The sequence below is a fragment of the Agelaius phoeniceus genome, chromosome 35, assembly GCF_051311805.1.
Source record: "Agelaius phoeniceus isolate bAgePho1 chromosome 35, bAgePho1.hap1, whole genome shotgun sequence".
NCBI classification, from domain to species: domain Eukaryota; kingdom Metazoa; phylum Chordata; class Aves; order Passeriformes; family Icteridae; genus Agelaius; species Agelaius phoeniceus.
Genome location: NC_135299.1, coordinates 1,339,969 through 1,358,619, shown reverse-complemented (window position 1 = coordinate 1,358,619; position 18,651 = coordinate 1,339,969). Strand labels below are relative to the sequence as shown.

At 55.4% G+C, this 18,651-nt stretch overlaps 3 protein-coding genes across 3 annotated transcripts in view; 1 reads left to right on the top strand and 2 right to left on the bottom strand.

Annotated features, from left to right (window-relative positions):
• ANKRD52 (ankyrin repeat domain 52) overlaps nucleotides 1-11,109 on the top strand; it is a 46,745-nt gene extending 35,636 nt beyond the window's left edge. Inside the window, exons 26-29 of the mRNA XM_077192674.1 lie at nucleotides 569-651; nucleotides 1,689-1,780; nucleotides 3,050-3,455; nucleotides 10,717-11,109. Coding sequence (XP_077048789.1) covers nucleotides 569-651; nucleotides 1,689-1,780; nucleotides 3,050-3,411 — 537 coding nt within the window. The 3' untranslated portion in view covers nucleotides 3,412-3,455; nucleotides 10,717-11,109. The remainder of the gene's footprint in view (nucleotides 1-568; nucleotides 652-1,688; nucleotides 1,781-3,049; nucleotides 3,456-10,716) is intronic.
• A 1,137-nt stretch (nucleotides 11,110-12,246) lies between these two features.
• Nucleotides 12,247-17,226, bottom strand: LOC129130540 (zinc transporter ZIP5). Its single transcript, XM_077192683.1, has 7 exons — nucleotides 16,471-17,226; nucleotides 15,743-15,880; nucleotides 15,620-15,665; nucleotides 15,325-15,501; nucleotides 14,346-14,426; nucleotides 14,055-14,245; nucleotides 12,247-13,522 (listed from the first exon to the last, which is right to left on the bottom strand). The coding sequence occupies exons 1-7, from the start codon at nucleotides 16,660-16,662 to the stop codon at nucleotides 13,382-13,384; spliced, it is 966 nt and encodes a 321-aa protein (XP_077048798.1). The 5' UTR covers nucleotides 16,663-17,226; the 3' UTR covers nucleotides 12,247-13,381.
• A 4-nt stretch (nucleotides 17,227-17,230) lies between these two features.
• Nucleotides 17,231-18,651, bottom strand: part of LOC143696465 (zinc transporter ZIP5-like) — a 1,647-nt gene continuing 226 nt past the window's right edge. Inside the window, exons 2-4 of the mRNA XM_077192793.1 lie at nucleotides 18,528-18,649; nucleotides 17,635-17,788; nucleotides 17,231-17,546 (exon numbers count right to left, since the gene is read on the bottom strand). Coding sequence (XP_077048908.1) covers nucleotides 17,295-17,546; nucleotides 17,635-17,788; nucleotides 18,528-18,649 — 528 coding nt within the window. The 3' untranslated portion in view covers nucleotides 17,231-17,294. The remainder of the gene's footprint in view (nucleotides 17,547-17,634; nucleotides 17,789-18,527; nucleotides 18,650-18,651) is intronic.

Here is an 18,651-nt window from a genome sequence, read left to right as displayed (position 1 = left end):
ACTTTGTCCATGGCAGAGGGGTGGGAATGAGGTGATTTTTGTGGTCACTCCCAACCCCAAACCACTCCATGGTGGCACCCAGAGGTTTGTGGTCACTTTGTCCAACCCATGGTGGTCACTGCCAACCCATGGTGGTCACTTTGTCCAACCCATGGTGGTCACTCCCAACCCATGGTGGTCACTTTGTCCATTCCATGATGGTCACTCCCAACCCATGGTGGTCACTTTGTCCATCCCATGGTGGTCACTTTGTCCATCCCATGGTGGCACCCAGAGGTTTGTGGTCACTTTGTCCAACCCGTGATGGTCACTCCCAACCCATGGTGGTCACTTTGTCCAACCCATGGTGGTCACTGCCAATCCATGGTGGTCACTTTGTCCATCCCATGGTGGCACCCAGAACCTTGTGGTCACTTTGTCCATCCCATGGTGGCACCCAGAGCCTTGTGGTCACTCTGTCCACGCCGAGGAGGGGAAGGTGGAGCTCCAGCAGGTGCCAGGGTGACCTGCGGGAGCAGGACAGGTTCAGGGGATGGTTCTCCTACCCTGAATGTCCCTCTGTCCCCAGGGCCATGAAAAGTGTGCCTTGTTGATCCTGGGGGAAACCCAAGACCTTGGCCTTATCAATGCAAGTAACAGTGCTCTGCAGATGTGAGTGTTTGCACAGCTGGGAATGGGGGAACTGGGAGAACTGGGAGGAACTGGGAATGGGGGGACTGGGAATGAGGGGAATGGGGCAACTGGGGAATGGGGGGAACTGGGAATTGTGTGAACAGGTGAGCCCGCCCTTGAACCCACTCAAAAGTGTTGGCACGGGGGGGGTTCTGTGGGGTTTTGGGGTGGGATTTTGTGGTAGAGTTTTGTGGTAGGGTTTTGTGGTGGGATTTAGGGTGGGATTTAGGGGTGGGATTTTGTGGTAGGGTTTTGTGATGGGATTTAGGGTGGAATTTAGGGGTAGGTTTTAGGGTGGGATTTTGTGGTAGAGTTTTGTGGTGGGAATTAGGGTGGATTTTGTGGTAGGGTTTTGTGGTGGGATTTAGGGTGGGATTTAGGGGTGGGATTTAGGGGTAGGATTTAGGGGTGGTATTTAGGGTGGATTTTGGGGTAGTATTTAGGGTGGATTTTGGGGTGGTATTTAGGGTGGATTTTGGGGTGGTATTTAGGGTGAATTTTGGGGTGGTATTTAGGGTGGGATTTAGGGGCAGGATTTAGGGGTGGTATTTAGGGGTGGTATTTAGGGTGGATTTTGTGGTGGGATTTAGGGTGGGATTTAGGGGTAGGATTTAGGGGTGGTATTTAGGGTGGATTTAGGGGTGGTATTTAGGGTGGATTTAGGGGTGGTATTTAGGGTGGATTTTGGGGTGGTATTTAGGGTGGATTTTGGGGTGGGATTTAGGGGTAGGATTTAGGGGTGGGATTTAGGGGTAGGATTTAGGGGTGGTATTTAGGGTGGATTTTGGGGTGGTATTTAGGGGTGGGATTTAGGGGTAGGATTTTGTGGTGGTATTTAGGGTGGATTTTGTGGTGGGATTTAGGGTGGGATTTAGGGGTGAGATTTAGGGGTAGGATTTAGGGGTGGTATTTAGGGTGGATTTTGGGGTGGTATTTAGGGTGGATTTTGTGGTGGTATTTAGGGTGGATTTTGGGGTGGGATTTAGGGGCTGTAACGATATTTTGCCCCTCCCCAGGCCCCTGCACATCGCGGCGCGGAACGGCCTGGCCTCGGTGGTGCAGGCCCTGCTCAGCCGCGGGGCCACCGTGCTGGCTGTGGATGAAGAAGGTGAGTGTGAGTGTGAGTGTGAGTGTGAGTGTGAGTGTGAGTGAGAGTGTGCACCCCGGGGCTCCTGCGGGGCTGCAGCAGCCCTGGGGAGCGCCCAGAGCCCGGGGAGGGCTCAGCCACAGCCCCCCAGAGCACCCTGGCTCACCCCATCCCATACCCCACAACCCCACAGCCCCACAGCCCCACAATCCCACACCACATCCCCCGGTGGGACGAGATGGAATTCGAGATCCCTCCCAACCCAAACCATTCCATGATTCCCGTGCTTTGCTCTGGTGTCCCCTGCCCACACCAGCAGGACCAAGGACCTTTCAGACCCCTCCCAACCCACCCCACACCCCGTTCCAAAACCCCGTGTCCCCACACCCCATTCCACAATCCTGCACCCCATCCCACAACCGCACACCCCCAGAACCCCACACTCCATCCCACAGCCCCGTGTCCCCAAACCCCATCTCTCATTCCCACATCCTCAGAACTCCACACTCCATCCCATGACCCCACATCCCACAATCCCCTCATCCCACACCCTCAGAACCCCATCCTACAACACCACACCCCCACACTTTGCTCACCCCTCACGGCTCCCTGGTTCCCTCAGGTCACACCTCGGCCCTGGCGTGTGCCCCTAACAAGGACGTTGCCAACTGCCGGGCACTGATCCTCTCCGCCATGAAACCTTTCAGAACCCCACACCACACAACCCCACACCCCCACAATCCCCCAATCCTACACCCCATTCCATGAGTCCACACTCCCAGCACCCCACACCTCACCCTCACACCGCTCACCCCTCATGGCTCCCTCACCCTCACACCGCTCACCCCTCATGGCTCCCTGTGTCCCTCAGGTCACACCCCATCCCACCAACCCCATCCTACAACACCACAACCCCACAACCCCCGGAATCCCACACCCCACACCCCAGAACCCCACACTTTGCTCACCCCTCATGGTTCCCTCCCTGGTTCCCTCAGGTCACACCCCAGCCCTGGCGTGTGCCCCTAACAAGGACGTTGCCGACTGCCGGGCACTGATCCTCTCCGCCATGAAGCCTTTCAGAACCCCACACCCCACAACCCCACACCCCATCCCACACCTCATCCCTCACGGTTCCCTCCCTGGTTCCCTCAGGTCACACCCCAGCCCTGGCGTGCGCCCCCAACAAGGACGTTGCCGACTGCCTGTCACTGATCCTCTCCGCCATGAAACCTTTCAGAACCCCACACCCCACAACCCCACACCCTCACGGTTCCCTCCCTCTCTCAGGTCACACCCCAGCCCTGGCGTGCGCCCCCAACAAGGACGTTGCCGACTGCCTGGCACTGATCCTCTCCACCATGAAGCCTTTCCCGCCCAAGGACGCGCTCGGCTCCTTCAGCCTCAGCCTCCTCACGAACTGCGGCATCGCGGCCAAGGCGGCGGCGGCGGCGGCCTGCGGGGCCCTCCCGGTGCCGGTGCCGGCCTGCGGGGCCCTGCCGGTGCCGACCTGCGGGGCCCTCCCGGTGCCGGCCCGCGGGGCCCTCCCGGTGCCGGTGCCGGCGTGCGGGGCCCTCCCGAACGGCTCCTCCTGCCCCTACTCCAAGGAACGCCACAGCGCCATCGGCCTGGACGGCTGCTACTCGGAGTGACCTCCTCCTCCTCCTCCTCCTCCTCCTCCCTCCCCCGGCCACGGGTGACCTGATATCTTTATTCTATTTATTTAGAAATTCTATAAATATAGGGCACTTTAAAGGAGAACAAGACCGGGCGGGCCCAGCTTGGGGTGGGTGAGGGTGTGAGGGTGGGTGAGGCTGAGAGTTCGGGGTTTGTGTGGTTCCAGTGGGGTCAGAGCGATGCCAGGCTCGTTCCCTGTGCCCAACCTGGATGGCAGGAGGTGGAAGGGCAGGATTTGGGCTGCCAGGAGGTGGAAAGGGCAGGATTTGGGCTGGCACATTCCTGGTACCCTCCCAACCCTCCTTGTCTGGCAGGATTTGGGCTGGCACATCCCCAGTCCCATTCCCTGTGCCCAACCTGGATAGAAGGGGCTGCAGGGGCAGGATTTGGGCTGGCACATCCCCAGTCCCATTCCCTGTGCCCAACCTGGATGGCAGGAGATGGAAGGGGCAGGATTTGGGCTGGCACATCCCTGGTACCCTCCCAACCCTCCTTGTCTGGCAGGATTTGGGCTGGCACATTCCTGGCATGGAAGGAGCAGGATTTGGGCTGGCAGGACCTGGAAGGGGCAGAATTTGGGCTGGCACATTCCTGGGGTGGAAAAAGCAGGATTTGGGCTGGCAGAATTTGGGCTGGCACATTCCTGGCATGGAAGGGGCAGGATTTGGGCTGGCACATTCCTGGGGTGGAAAAAGCAGGATTTGGGCTGGCAGAATTTGGGCTGGCACATCCCTGGCATGGAAAAAGCAGGATTTGGGCTGGCACATCCCTGGCATGAAAGGAGCAGGATTTGGGCTGGCACAAGGCAGGTTCTGATGGATTTTTCCCTTCGGGTTTGATGGGAGCCATTTCCTCCCCAGTGCTTTTGTTTCCTTCCCAGGGTTTTTGTTTCCCTCCTGGCATCTTTGTTTCATTCCTGCTGTTTCATTCCTGGTGTTTTATGTTTCATTCCTGGTGTTTTATGTTTCATTCCCAATGTTTTTGTTTCCTTCCCAGGCTTTTTGTTTCACTCCCAACATTTTTGTTTCATTCCCAGTGTTACTATTTAATTCCCAGGGCTTTTGTTTCATTCCCAACATTTCCTTCCCAATATTTTTGTTTCACTCCCAACATTTCCTTCCCAAACTTTTTGTTTCATTCCCAGAGTTTTGTTTCCTTCCCAACATTTTTTGTTTCATTCCCAATGTTTCATTCCCAATGTTCCATTCCCAATGTTCCATTCCCAATGTTCCATTCCCGATCTTTCTGTTTCCTTCCCAATATTTTCTGCTTCCTTCCCAAAATTTTTTTGTTTCTTTCCCTCCCAACATTTTCATTTCCCTTCCCACAATTTTTGCTCCCTTCCCAATGGGACAAAATTCCATTTTGCTTTTCATTTCACCCCCAGCATTTCCCTCCAGCAATTTCCTCCCATTTCCACCCCCATCATGTGCTCAGCTGGGAATCACCACAAACCCAAACTCTTGGGCCAGGGTGGGAATTTGGGAATTATTTGGGAATTATTTGGGGATTTATGTCCAGCCAGGGTGGGAAAATCTCCCCTCTCCTCTCTCCTCGTGCCCCCCACAAAACAAAAAACACTTGAAAAAACCCAAATCTACTGTACCTGGCACACTAAAAACCCTTTGGCAGCTCATTTTAGGGAAAATAAAACGGGTGCCCCACTGGAGCCTCCTCCCCACACCAGGCACTTTAGGGATTCTGTTGATTTTTCATTTTTTTTAGGGTTTTTTTCCCCCATTTTTTACCAATTTCTCACCTCTTAAAAATCGCTTTTTTTTCCCCCCCCTTGGTTTGTGTGGCCGTTTTCCATGAGAGAGTCAGTGTTGGTTGCTTGCTTGGTTGATTGTTTAATTTTTTTTCCTTTAAAAAAAGAGAATTATTTATAGAAAAACGAGCATTTACCTTTAAAAAAAAACCAACAAAAACCATTAAAAAAAATTCTAATTCAACATTTTAGCCTTTCCTAAGGAAACAAATGCACTTGCAAGTCCTTTTTCACAACCCTGCGTTGATTTTTTGGGTTTTTTTTTTTTTATTTTTGCAGCATCCTGGCAGATTTTGTGGACGTGAATGGGATCTTTGGTTTTTTTGGGATATTTTTTTTCTCATTTTTCATTTGAATTTTCTTTTTTTTTTGCAAATCCTGGTTATGCTGCAGGTCCGAAGAATTTTGCACTGTTGGGGTTTTTTTTTTTTAATTTTAATTTTTTCCTTTCTGAATTTCTGTAACAACATCAACAAAAAAAAACCCCAATTTTCCCTCCTTCCCACGAATCTGTTCAAGCCAAAGAGGGGATGCAGAGAGGAAGGAGCAGCGAAATTCCAGGAATTTCAGGAATTTGGGGAATTTCAGGAATCTGGGGAATTTCAGGAATCTCCAAGCTCCTCACCCCATAGCAAAAAGGGCATTTCTAGAACCAAAATCCCAATTTTTTTTGTTACTTTTCCTTTCCTTTTTCACCCATTTGGAGATGAAGGTTTGGGGAGGGAGGGGGGGGATCCCCTGGCACTTCTGTTTTATTTTTATTTCTGTTTTATTTTCGAACCAAAGCCAAACTTTTTCAAACCAAATATGAAGTTTTCAGTCTTGGCCTTTGGGTGAAAAGCACATTTTTCCTTCAGGGCTCCCCCATCCCCAAGCACTCAACAAAATCCACCCTGGGGGAGCCCCAGGCACTTGAGAGGGGCAGGATTTGAGGAATTTTTCCCTTTTTTTCCCCCCCATCCCAAAAGGAAATTCTGCCCCTTTTTTTTGCACCGGATACCTCAGCTCAGAACCGGAATGAACTCGAAACTTGAATCAAAAAAAACACCAAAAAATCACAAAAAAATCACAAAAAAATCTCTTTTTTTTTGAAAAATCCTTTCCCTTTTTTTAAAATAACTTTTTTCCTTTTTTCAAAGAATTTTTCCCTTCTTTTAAAGGAATTTTTGCCTTCTTTTAAAGGAATTTTTCCCTTCTTTTAAAAGAATTTTCCCCTCTTTTAAAGGAATTTTTTCCTTCTTTTGAAAGATCCTTTATCTTATTTTGAAAGATCCTTTTCCTTTATTCAGAACATCTTTTTCCTTTTTTTTTAATAATTTTCCTTTTTTTTTCAATAATTTTCCTTTTTTTCAATAATTTTCCTTTTTTTAAATAATTTTCCTTTTTTTTTTGAAATATTTTTCTTTTTTTTAATATTTTTCTTTTTTTTAATCTTTTCCTTTTTTTTTAATCTTTTTTTTTTCAAATATTTTTCCTTTTTTTTTGAATTTTTTTTCCCTTTTTTTGAAAGATCCTTTCCCTGTTTAGAGAGGATTCTTTCCCTTATTTTAGAAGATCCTTTTCTCTTTTTATTTTTGCAATCTCCTTTCCCTTTTCTCATAACATTTCCCCCTTTTTTTGGAAGCTTTTTTAGCTTTTTTCCTCCTTGATTTTTGAAATCTCTTTTTCCTTTACTTTGCAAGATCCTTTTCAATATTCTACGGAGGAGAACTGGAAAAAAAAATAAATTAAAAACAAAAACCAGAGAGAAATGTTTACATTTTCTAGCAGAAATTCCCTCAATCCCCCTCTCCCAAAGCCCTGAACCCTGCCAGGATTTGGGGATTTTTGGGGGGGATTTTTTGGGATTTTTTGGAGGATATTTTTGGATTTTTTGGAGGATTTTTTGGGATTTTTTTGAGGATTTTTTGGAGGATTTTTTGGGATTTTTTGGAGGATTTTTTGGGATTTTTTGGAGGATTTTTTGGGATTTTTTGGAGGATTTTTTGGGATTTTTTGGGGGATTTTTTGGGGGGGATTTTTGTCGGATTCCCACATTTCCAGGCTGGGAATTTTCCCATTTCCATGAATCCATCCCTGCCCTCCTTTGGTGTCCCCATGGCAAGGAGAGGATTTGTCACCATCCCCTTTTTTTTTGTTATTTTTTACCAGCACATGGAAAACTCTGCTTTTCTTATTTTTGAAGTTATTTTTGGGGTAAATATTTTGATTTTTTGGGGTTTTTTGTTTTGCTCTGAGGAGGAAGCCCACCCCTCCCTGCTGGCCTTGTCCCCAAAGTGTCACCTCTGCTCAGAGACAATCAATGCCACCTCCAAAAAGGGCTTCCCCACCCCTTGAAAAAATAAAAAAAAAATTAAAATAATATGAAAAAATATTAATTAATAATAATCTTGATTATTATTAATTAATAATAATAATAATAATGAAGGGAAAGGAGGTTCCAGCAGCGCATCCCAGAGGGGAGAGGGGAGAGGGGGAAAGGGGTGGGGGAAAAAAAGGGGGGAAATTTTGTGGCCTTTTTTTTTTGGGGTGTCCCAGTCTTGTTCTCCTTTAATTCTGTATCGTTCTTGTTGACAGCACAGCTTGACAATTTAAGTAATAATCAAAGTGTTTGGTAATAATTAATTGCATTTATTTTGCTAAAACGAGATTGGATGATTTTTTTTTTTTTAAATGAATTAATTTTTTTTCTTTTTTTTTTTTTTTTGGTGATGGTTTTTCCCCCCCTACCCCGGTGCTTGTTTAAAAAAGAAAAAAAAAAAAAAGAAAAAAATACAAAAAAAAAAAAGGGATGGAGGGAAACTTCCGCTGCCCTTTCCCCCCCCAAAAAATCCCAAATTTTTCATCCCTTTATGCCAAAGCCAACGAAATTTCTTTCGCTTTCATCCCATTCATTGGTTTGGAACAGTCAGATTTCTTTTCCCGACCTTCTGGATTAAAAAAATAACATCAAAAAACCCCAAAAAAATGGAAGTTTCTCTCCCACCCTTTGGTCCAAAGCACTTGCTTCGAGTAATAAGCACTTTTGTTCATAAAAGCATGAGTCTGGATTCCCTTTAGCATCCCACGGGATAGAGAGCAGCAAGAGGGAGGTGAGAGTGTCTTTGGCTTTATTTTTTCAGTTGGAATTTAAAAGAGAGAAAGATGAAAAAAGAGGAAAAAAAAAAAAAAAAACTGAAAAAAAAAATTCATTTTTAGGGAATGAATGGACAAAGGGAAGTTGTGGTTTTGAGAGAGAGAGAGAGAGAGAGAGAGGAAAAAAAAATGAAAAATGTTATTTAAAAAAAAATTAAAAAGAAGGAATTAAAAAAAATTTTAAAAATAAAAAAAAAAGAATCCAACAGCACAAAAAAACAAAAGAAAAAACAAAAAATGGACATTTCAGAGTCCCCCGGGTGTTTTTGCACTGCCATTGCCCGAGCGAGGGGCGCCGCCCCCTGAGCCATAGACCCTGCGACAAACACTGAATGTACCGGGACAGACAGGGGACAGGGAGGGGACAGACAGGGGGACAGCATGGGGACAGACAGGGGACAGAGAGGGGACAGACAGGGGACAGAGAGGGGGACAGCATGGGGACAGAGAGGGGACAGACAGGGGGACAGAGAGGGGACAGACAGGGGGACAGAGAGGGGACAGACAGGGGACAGACAGGGGGACAGAGAGGGGACAGACAGGGGGACAGCATGGGGACAGCATGGGGACAGCATGGGGACAGAGAGGGGACAGAGAGGGGACAGACAGGGGGACAGACAGGGGGACAGACAGGGGACAGACAGGGGACAGACAGGGGACAGACAGGGGGACAGAGAGGGGACAGAGAGGGGACAGACAGGGGGACAGACAGGGGGACAGACAGGGGACAGAGAGGGGACAGACAGGGGGACAGAGAGGGGACAGCATGGGGAGAGACAGGGGGACAGAGAGGGGATAGAGAGGGGACAGACAGGGGACAGACAGGGATAGACTGGGGTGACCTGGGATAGCCCTGGGATAGCTCGGGACAGCCTGGGGACAGCTGAGGACATCTTGGGACAGTCCAGGATAGCCCGGGGACAGCCCAGGGACAGCCCAGGATGGCCTGGGATAGACAGGGACAGTTTGGGGACAGCCTGGGATGGCCTGGGATAGACAGGGACAGGCTGGGGACAGTTTGGGGACAGTTTGGGATATCCCGGGATAGCCCAGGGGCAGCCCTGGGGCCACTGCACGGCCATGGGAATTTTGGGTTGGTAAAGAAGCGTCCCCATGTCCCATCCCTGTCCCCGTGTCCCATCCCTGTCCCCATGTCCTGCTCCTGTCCCTGTCCCCATGTCCCTTTCCACCTATCCCCCTCCTGTCCCCCTGTCCCTCTCCTGTCCCCGTGTCCTGTCCCTGTCCCCCTGTCCCTCTCCTGTCCCTGTCCCCCTGTCCGGTCCCTGTCCCACCCCTCTCCCATCCCTTCCCCACCCGTTTTCCTCCTCCTCTCCCTCCCCTTTTCCCTGCCCATCCCTCTCCCCCCTCACTCCCATCCCTTTTCCTCATTCCCTCCCTGTCTCCTTCCTCCTCCTTTTCTCTCCCTCCTCCTTTCCCATCCTCTCTCCCCTCTTTTCCTTCTCTCTCCCTTCTCCTCCTCTCTCCCTCCCTTTTCCCTCCCTCTCCCCTCTTTCCTTTCCCTCTCCCTTCCCCATTCCCTTCCCTCTCCTCCCTTCTCCTTTCCCTTCCTCTTCCTCCCTTTTCCCTCCCTGTCCCCTCCCTTTTCCTTCCCTTTTTCCCTCCCTTTCCCCTCCCTCTCCCACCTTTTTCCCTCCCTTTTCCCTCCTTTTCCCCTCCTTTTTCCCTCCCTTTTCCCTCCCTTTCCCCTCCCTTTCCCCTCCCTTTTTCCCTCCCTTTCCCCTCCCTTTTCCCTCCCTTTTCCCTCCTTTTTCCCTCCCTTTCCCCTCCCTTTTCCTCTCCCACTTTTCCCATTCCCTCCCCATTCCCACAGGAGCAGCCCCAGCCCCTCCCCACACCCCCGGCCACATCCCGGGGCTGGAATCCGGCAGATCAAAACAATAAAAAATAAAAAAAATTCATAAAAAAACCAACATAGCACTAAAAAGCCAAGCAAAAAAAACCCAACAAAACACCACACACACAAAAAAATCTCTCCAAAAATGTGGAATCACTTGGAATTTTGATCCCGTTTTTGGGGAGCTCCGTGCAGATCCCAATTCCCAGCACGGGGAGGAACAAGGAAAACCCCAAACCTACAAAAGCAGAGACCCCAGAAAGAACCTTTTCTCTTTCTTTTTTTTTTTTTTAATTATTGTTACAATTACTCCTTGATTTTATCCCGATGTTCTGTGGGGTGGGAATGTCGGGGTGGGATCCCACCTTTGCCTTCAGTGAGAAACCAAAGGATAAAAACCCAACCCCTTCCTGTCCATCCTGGCACGGACACGTGGATTCCTCAGTTCAGGATTTTTTTTGTCCTTTTTTTTTTCCCTTTTTTCCCCCCTTTTTTTCTTCCTTTTCTTTCTTTTTCTCCAAGGACACAAGGAGCTGTTCAATCCTCCTGGCTGGAATTTTCTGGGCTCGGCAGTGAAAGGAGATGTAGTAAAAAAAACCAACAAAAAATCACAAATTTTATTTAAAAATCATTCAAAAAAAAAAGCCGAGGTTCACCCAAAACATCGAGGGGAGCTCTGGAGCTGCCCTAAAATCCTTGAAATTGTGGGGTGAGGCTGGAGGGGCTGGGGGGGAAAACGTCTCTAAGGCATCTGTAGCAACTCTGTGTCTTTAATATCCTCCGTGTCAATGCTGCACCTCTGTATTTTATGCACATAAATGTTCCTTTGATGCCGACAGGACAAAACAAAAAAACAAAAAAAACCAAAAAAAAAGACAAAAAAATTAAAAAAAAATAAATATACAAAAAAAAAAACCTCATCATCACCTGTCAGGTACAGCCAACTCCTCCTTGTGCTGGTCCGTGTCTCGTCCGGGCCTCCTCCTCCTCCTCCTCCTCCTCCTCCTCCTCCTCCTCCTCCTCCTCCTCTTCTCGTGCAGGGGGGACAAAAAGATGGGGGGGGGGAGGGGGTTTAAAAAAAAAAAACAAAAAAAAAAACAAAAAAAAATCATTTTAAAAAAAAAAAAAAAAAAGGAAAATAGCCTTACTCGACCCAGTCGTTATCGATATTGTTCTCTGTCAACTTGAAAATAAATAAAGGAAACTTCGCATGGAAAGTTTTGGTTGTGGTGATTTTGGGGATTTTGGGATTTTGGGGATTCTGGGGGGTTCTTGCTGCTCCTCCCGAGTTGCAGAGTCTGGTTCTTCCTCCCGCTCCTTTTTTTGCCTTTTCTGAGCCCAAATTCTTCGTGGTTTGCACAAAATCTGCTGGGTTTTGGAACTCTGGGTTGGGTTTGGGGAATTTTGGGGGTTTTGCCCCAGGATGAGCCTCGGGAATGGGTCAGGGATGGACAAAGGAGGAGAGGATGGAGGGTCCTGGACCCCCCGAGGGTCTCAGAACTTTGAGGGGTCCCAAAATCTCGGGGGGTCCCAAAACCTTGAGAGGTCCCAAAATCTCGGGGGGTCCCATAACCTGGAAGGGTCCCAAAATCTTGAGGGATCCCAGAGACTTCAGGGGTCCCAAAACCCCTTTAACACCTGGGACCCTTGAGAAGTCCCTTGAGAATTTTGAGGGGTCCCAGATTGCCCTGAGGGTCCCAGAACCTTGAGGGGTCTCAAAATCTTGAGGGGTCCCAAAATCTTGAGGGCTCCCAAAATCCTGAGGGGTCCCAAAATCTTGAGGGGTCCCAAAAGCTTGAGGGGTCCCAGAATCTTGAAGGGTCCCAGAACTTTGAGGGGTCCCAGACCTCCCTGAGGGGTCCCAGAATCGTGAGGGGTCCCAAAACATTGGGGAGTCCCAGAATTTTGAGAGGGTCCCAAGACCTTGAGGGGTCCCAAAACCTTGAGGGGTCCCAGAACCCCCTGGGGGGACCCCAGAATCCTGAATGGTCCCAAAATCCTGGGGAAAAAAAAAAACCCAAAACAAAACGAAGTCAAAACCATTCAGAATTTATCTAGTTCTACCCTGTAACTGTGACCAAATCCTGGTTTTATTGCAGCTCTGGCTCAATTCTGTTTATTCAACCTCTCGTGCTCGGGGTCCTTCCCCTTCCTCAGCTCCTCCCGGGGTGGGGTCGGGTTCGGGAGGGTCCGGATTCGGCTCCTCCTGGGGGATTTTGGGTTCAGGAAGGTTCAGATTTGGCTCCTCCCGAGGGATTTTGGGTTCAGGAAGGTTCAGATTTGGCTCCTCCAGGGGGATGGGGGGGTTCGGGTTCAGGAGGGTTCGGGTTCAGCTCCTCTGGAATTCAGGGGGTTCGGATTCGGCCCCTCTGGAATTCAGGAGGGTCTGGATTCGGCTCCTCCCAGGGGGCTTCGGATTCAGCTCCTCGGGAGGGTTTTGGGTTCAGGAGGGTCCGGATTCAGCCCCTCTGGAATTCAGGAAGGTTCGGATTCAGGAGGGTCCGGATTCGGCTCCTCCCGGGGGGGGTTCAGGTTCAGGAGGGTTCGGATTCAGCTCCTCTGGAATTCAGGAGGGTCCGGATTCGGCTCCTCCGGGGGATTTCGGGTTCAGGAGGGTTCGGGTTCAGGAGGGTCAGGATTCAGCTCCTCCAGAATCCAGGGGGTTTTGGATTCGGCTCCTCCCGAGGGAATTCAGATTCAGCTCCTCGGGCGTTTTGGATTCAGGAGGGTTTGGATTCAGGGGGGTTCGGTTTTGGCTCCTCAGGGGGGGTTTGGGTTCAGGAGGGTTCAGATTCAGCTCCTCCTGAGGGAATTCGGATTCAGCTCCTCGGGAGGGTTTTGGGTTCAGGAGGGTTCAGATTCAGCTCCTCCGGAATTCAGGAGGGTTCAGATTCAGCTCCTCGGGGGTTTTGGATTCAGGAGGGCTCGGATTCAGCTCCTCCCGAGGGAATTCAGATTCAGCTCCTCCAGGGCGTTTTGGATTCAGGAGGATTCGGGTTCAGCTCCTCCCGGGGGGATTTCGAATTCAGGGGGTTCGGACCCAGCCCCGGAGCCGCCTGTGACCCCCGGGGGACCCCGAGGGGACCCCGAGTCCCCTCCCCGAGGCTCCTCCAGCACCGCGGATCCCCCCGGGGGCTTCTTGAGGAAGAGGGGAAAATCCGAGCCTGGGGAGGGTGCCGGGGGTGCCTCAGGGCTGCAGCCAGGAGCGCAGGTGCCCCTCGGCCAGGGCGATGCCCAGCATGATGCCAGCGCCCAGCAGGAACCCCGCGTTCTGCAGCACGAAACGGCCCCAGGTGCCCTCGCCGGAGCCTCGCAGAGCCTCGGGGAGCTGGGGAAGGGCAGGGGGGGCTCCGTGAGACCCCCGGTACACCCCCAGAACACCGTGAGATCCCCGGGACACCCCCAGAACACCGTGAGATCCCCGGGACACCCCCAAACCCCTCAGACCCCCCATGAGACCCCCAGACATCCCCAAACCCTCCGTGAGACCCCCGGACACCCCCAAACCCTCCGTGAGACCCCCGGACACCCCCAGACCCCCCCGAACACTCTCAAACCCCTTGTGAGACCCCCAGACATCCCCAATCCCCTCAGACCCCCCCGGAAACCCTCAAACCCCCCCCCAGACCCTCCCAGGACACCCCCAGACTCCCCATGAGACCCCCGGACATCCCCAAACCCTCCGTGAGACCCCCGGACACCCCCAAACTGCTTTTGAGACCCCCGGACACCCCCAAACCCTCCGTGACACCCCAGGACACCCCCAGACCCTCCCTGAACACCCTCAAACCCCTTGTGAGACCCCCGGGCACCCCCAAATCCCCTGTGAGACCCCCCCAAACCCGCGGATCCCCCCTTACCATGTCGGCCAGGGCCACGTAGAGGAAGATGCCGGCGGTGGCCGTGAGGAGCCAGGGGGCGAGGGGGGTCCCGCTGTGGCCCAGGGCGACCCCGGCCACCACGCCCAGGCAGGAGAGCAGCGCCGAGAGGAGGTTGAGGAGCAGGAGGGAGCGCGGGGCCGCGCCCGCCCTCAGCAGCACCGCCAGGTCACCTGTGGGTGGCACCGGGGGTGGCACCGGGGGTGGCATCGGGGGTGGCACCAAGGGGGTCCCCAGCTCGGGGAGGGGACAGGGGGGGACACAGGGACTCACCCAGCTCGTGGGGCAGCTCGTGGCAGAGCACGGCCAGGGCTGTGCTGAGCCCGCTGGAGAGGCTGTGGGAGAAGGCGGCTCCTGCGGGAGGGAGAGGGGTCCTCGTCCGCTGTGCCCCTGTCCCTGTCCCTGGATCACCGGGCAGCCCTGTCCCCCTGTCCCCTTGTCCCAATGCAGCCCTGTCCCCCTGCCCCCTTGTCCCCTTGTCCCTTTGTCCCCCTGTCCCCCTGTCCCCCTGTCCCCTTGTCCCCCTGTCCCCTTGTCCCCCTGTCCCTTTGTCCCCCTGTCCCAATGCAGCCCTGTCCCCTTGTCCCCCTGTCCCCTTGTTCCCCTTGTCCCAATGCAGCCCTGTCCCCCTGTCCCCTTGTCCTCCTCTCCTCTTGTCCCCCTGTCCCCCTGCCCCCTTGTCCCCCTGTCCCTTTGTCCCCCTCTCCCCTTGTCCCCCTGTCCCAATGCAGCCCTGTCCCCCTGTCCCCAGCATCCTTCTGTCCCTGTGGAAATATTTTCCTCCTGTCCTTGTGCACGTCTCCTCCATCTCCATCCCCGTCCCCGCTCCCGTTCCCGTGTCCGTCCCCCTGCCCGTCGCCTTTCCTGTGCCCGTTCCCGTCGCCGTCCCCATCCCTGTTCCCGTTCCCGCTCCCATCCCCGTTCCTGTCCCGTTCCCATCCCCGTTCCCGTCCCCGTCCCCCGTTTCCCGTTCCTGTCCCGTTCCCATCCCCGTTCCCGCTCCCGTTCCTGTCCCGTTCCCATCCCCGTTTCCATCCCCGTTCCCATCCCCGTTCCCGTTCCCGTCCCCGTTCCCGTCCCCGTGCCCCGTTTCCCGTTCCGCTCCCGTTCCCATCCCCGTCCCCCGTTTCCCGTCCTCGTTCCCATCCCCGTTTCCCGTCCCCGTCCCCGTTCCCGTCCCCGTCCCCCGTTTCCCGTCCCCGTCCCCGTCCCCGTGCCCCGTTTCCCGTTCCGCTGCCGTTCCCGCTCGCACCGATGGCCAGCCCGTCGCTCAGGTTGTGCACGCCGTCCCCCAGCACCACCATCCACACGATGTCGGCGGCGCCGGGCCCGGGGGGCAGCGCGGGGCCGTGCGAGTGCCCGTGGGGGGGTCCCGGGGGTCTCGGCTCCAGCTCCGCCTCCGGCGCCGCCAGCGGCCGCAGCTCGGTCCCTGCGGCGGGACGGACGCGCCGGTTCCGGGGCGTGCCGGGGCTCCGGTGGCTGCCGGGGCTCCGGTGGCTGCCGAGGCCGGTCCCGGGGGTCCGGGGAGGGGTGTGAGGGGGTCGTACCTGCCCGTGACGGTGCCAGGTCGGGGGTCTCTCCATGGGGGCGTCCCTGGGGAAAACGGAGGCGTTGTGTGGGGTGCCCGCCCGGTGCCCTCCCGGTGCCCTCCCGGTGCCCGCCGCTCTCACCGTGGCCTCCCGGCGGCGCCGCAGCATCGCCAGGAGCAGCTCCAGCACGAAGAGCGCGTAGATGCCCCCCAGCACCGCCAGCCCCTGCAGCACCGCCGGGCTCGGGTCCCCCGGAGCCTCCGGGTGCCTCCCCTGCGCCTGGACACCGGGCGGGGAACGGGGATGGGAACGGGAAAACGGGAGCGGGAACGGGGATGGGAACGGGAACGGGAAAACGGGAGCGGGAGCGGGGGCGGGAACGGGAGCGGGGATGGGAAGGGGAACGGGGATGGGAACGGGAGCGGGGATGGGAACGGGAACGGGAACGGGAACGGGGATAGGAACGGGAACGGGAACGGGGATGGGAACGGGAACGGGAGCGGGAACGGGGATGGGAACGGGGATGGGGAAGGGGACGGGAACGGGAATGGGAGCAGGAATGGGAACGGGGATGGGGATGAGGATGGGGATGGGAACGGGAACGGGAGAGGGAACGGGAACGGGATGGGGATGGGGATGGGGATGGGGATGGGAACGGGGATGGGGGACAGGGACGGGGAACGGGGATTGGGATTGGGATAGAGATGGGTACGGCGGGAGGAGAGGTGCACAAGGACAGGGGGAAGAGGTTCGGGTTAGGGTTAGGGATAGGGTTAGGGTCAGGGTTAGGGTCAGGGTTGGGGTCAGGGTTGGGGTTTGGGACAGGGTCAGGGTTGGGCCCCCGGTGCCACCCCCGGGGCGGGACCTACGTGCGGCCAGAGGTGCAGCAGCGCGTCCCCGCAGAGCGTCCCCACGGCCAGCGCCACCAGGAAGGCCAGGACGGAGCGGAAGGAGCCGCGGGCGCGCAGCGGGAGCAGCAGCACGGCCAGGACGGACGGGAGACTCACCGAGAGCACGGCCAGCAGCGCCCAGCCCAGAGCTGCGGGCACCGTCAGGGGCATGGCCCGAACCGGGCACCCCGAGGGCGCTTGGGGAGGTGGGGATGGGGATCCAGGGGTGGGGAACCCGGGGATGTGGGGATGGGAGACCCCAGGATGGGGGAATGGGGGTCCCAGAGATGAAGGTCCCAGGGATTTAGGGACAGAGACCCCAGGGATGGGGATTCCAAGGGTGGGGGAATGGGGGTCCCAGGGATGGGAACCCCAAAGATGGAGACCCCAGGGATTTAGGGACAGAGACCCCAGGGATGTGGGAATGGGGACCCCAGGGATGGGAACCCAAGGACAGGGAACTCAGAGATGTGGGAATGAGGACCCTGGGATGAGGAACTCAGGGATTTAGGGACAGAGACCCCAGGGATGTGGGAATGGAGATCCCAGAAATGGGGACCCCAGGGATGTGGGAATGAGGAGCCTGGGATGGGGAACTCAGGGATGGGAGAATGGGGGTCCCAGGGACGGAGACCCCAGGGATTTGGGGTCCAGGAATGTGGTAATAGGGACCCCAGGGTTAGGGACCGCAGGGATTTAGGGACAAGAACCCCAGGAATGGAGACCCCAGGATCAGGAATGGGGGGCCAGGGGGGACACAGGGATGGGGGCGCCTTGGGGGTGCAGGGATGGACTCCCCCACCTCATAACGGGGACGGGGGACCCCAGGGACGAGTGAGGCGGGGCCGGGGCCCGGCTCGGAGCCCCGGGCTGGGGTTACCTGGCCACAGGGCCCCCCCCGGGGGAGGCAGCGTCACCTCATCGCGGTGCCGGATGCAGACGCGGCTGTCGATCTGGTAGAGCAGCGCCGGGCAGAGCAGCGTGAACTGCTCCGGGGTCAGCTGCGCCACCGAATCCAGCCCGAAATTCCCCAGCAGCTGCGTCACGTTCAGGCACTGCGGGCGGGGGGCTCCAGCTGAGCTGGGGGGGTCCCCCCCAGACCCCCGGGACGCGGCACAGCGCGACCCCCCCGTCCCCTCTCACATCATCGTGCGGGTGGTCGGCGCTGGAGTGCTCCAAGCCCAGCACCCTCCCCAGCAGGCTCAGGCTGGGTCGGTACTCCCGGGGGACCCCCGCGGCACCGGGGGGCTCGGTGGGCACCGCCTGGGGCCAGCTCGGCGGCTGGGAGGGCGGGGGGCTGCGGGAAATGGGGGTGCTGAGGTCAACGGATCGACATCTCTGGTCCCATTCCCGTCCCCGTTCCTGTTACCTTTCGCCGTTCCCGTCCCCATCCCCGTCCCCGTTCTCGTTCCCGTCCCCGTTCCGGTTCCCATTCCCGTCCCCGTCCCCGTCCCCGTTCTCGTTCCCGTTCCCGTTCCCCTCCCCGTCCCCCGTTCCCGTTCCCGTTCCTGTCCCCGTTCCCGTCCCCGTTCCTGCGCTGAGCCGCCCCCGCCTTGCCCAGCGCAGCCCCTCGGGGATGGAACCCCCCGGTACCTGAGGGGTCCCAGCGGTACCTGAGGGGTTCCCCCAGAACCTGAGGGGTCCCAGTAGTACCTGAGGGGTCCCCCCGGTATCTGACGGGTCCCCCGGTACCTGAGGGATCCCCCCGTTATCTGAGGGGTCCCAGCGGTACCTGACGGGTTCCCCCGGTACCTGAGGGGTTCCCCCGGTACCTGAAGGGTCCCCCCGGGTATGTGAGGGGTCCCCCCGGGTACCTGACGGGTTCCCCCGGTACCTGAGGGGTCCCAGTAGTACCTGAGGGGTTCCACCGGTACCTGACGGGTTCCCCCGGTATCTGACGAGTCCCCCAGAACCTGAGGGGTTCCCCCGGTACCTGACGGGTCCCACCTGTACCTGAGGGGTCCCCCCGGTACCTGAGGGGTTCCCCCGGTACCTGAAGGGGTCCCCCCGGTATCTGACGGGGTCCCCCCGGGTACCTGAAGGTTCCGCCGGTGCTCGGAGCCGCTTCCCCGCCGTGCTCCCACAGCGGGTGCCGGTGCCGGTGCTTGTCCTGCTGCACCTCCAGCAGGTCCAGGTGGCTGACGTGGCCGTGGCCGAGCT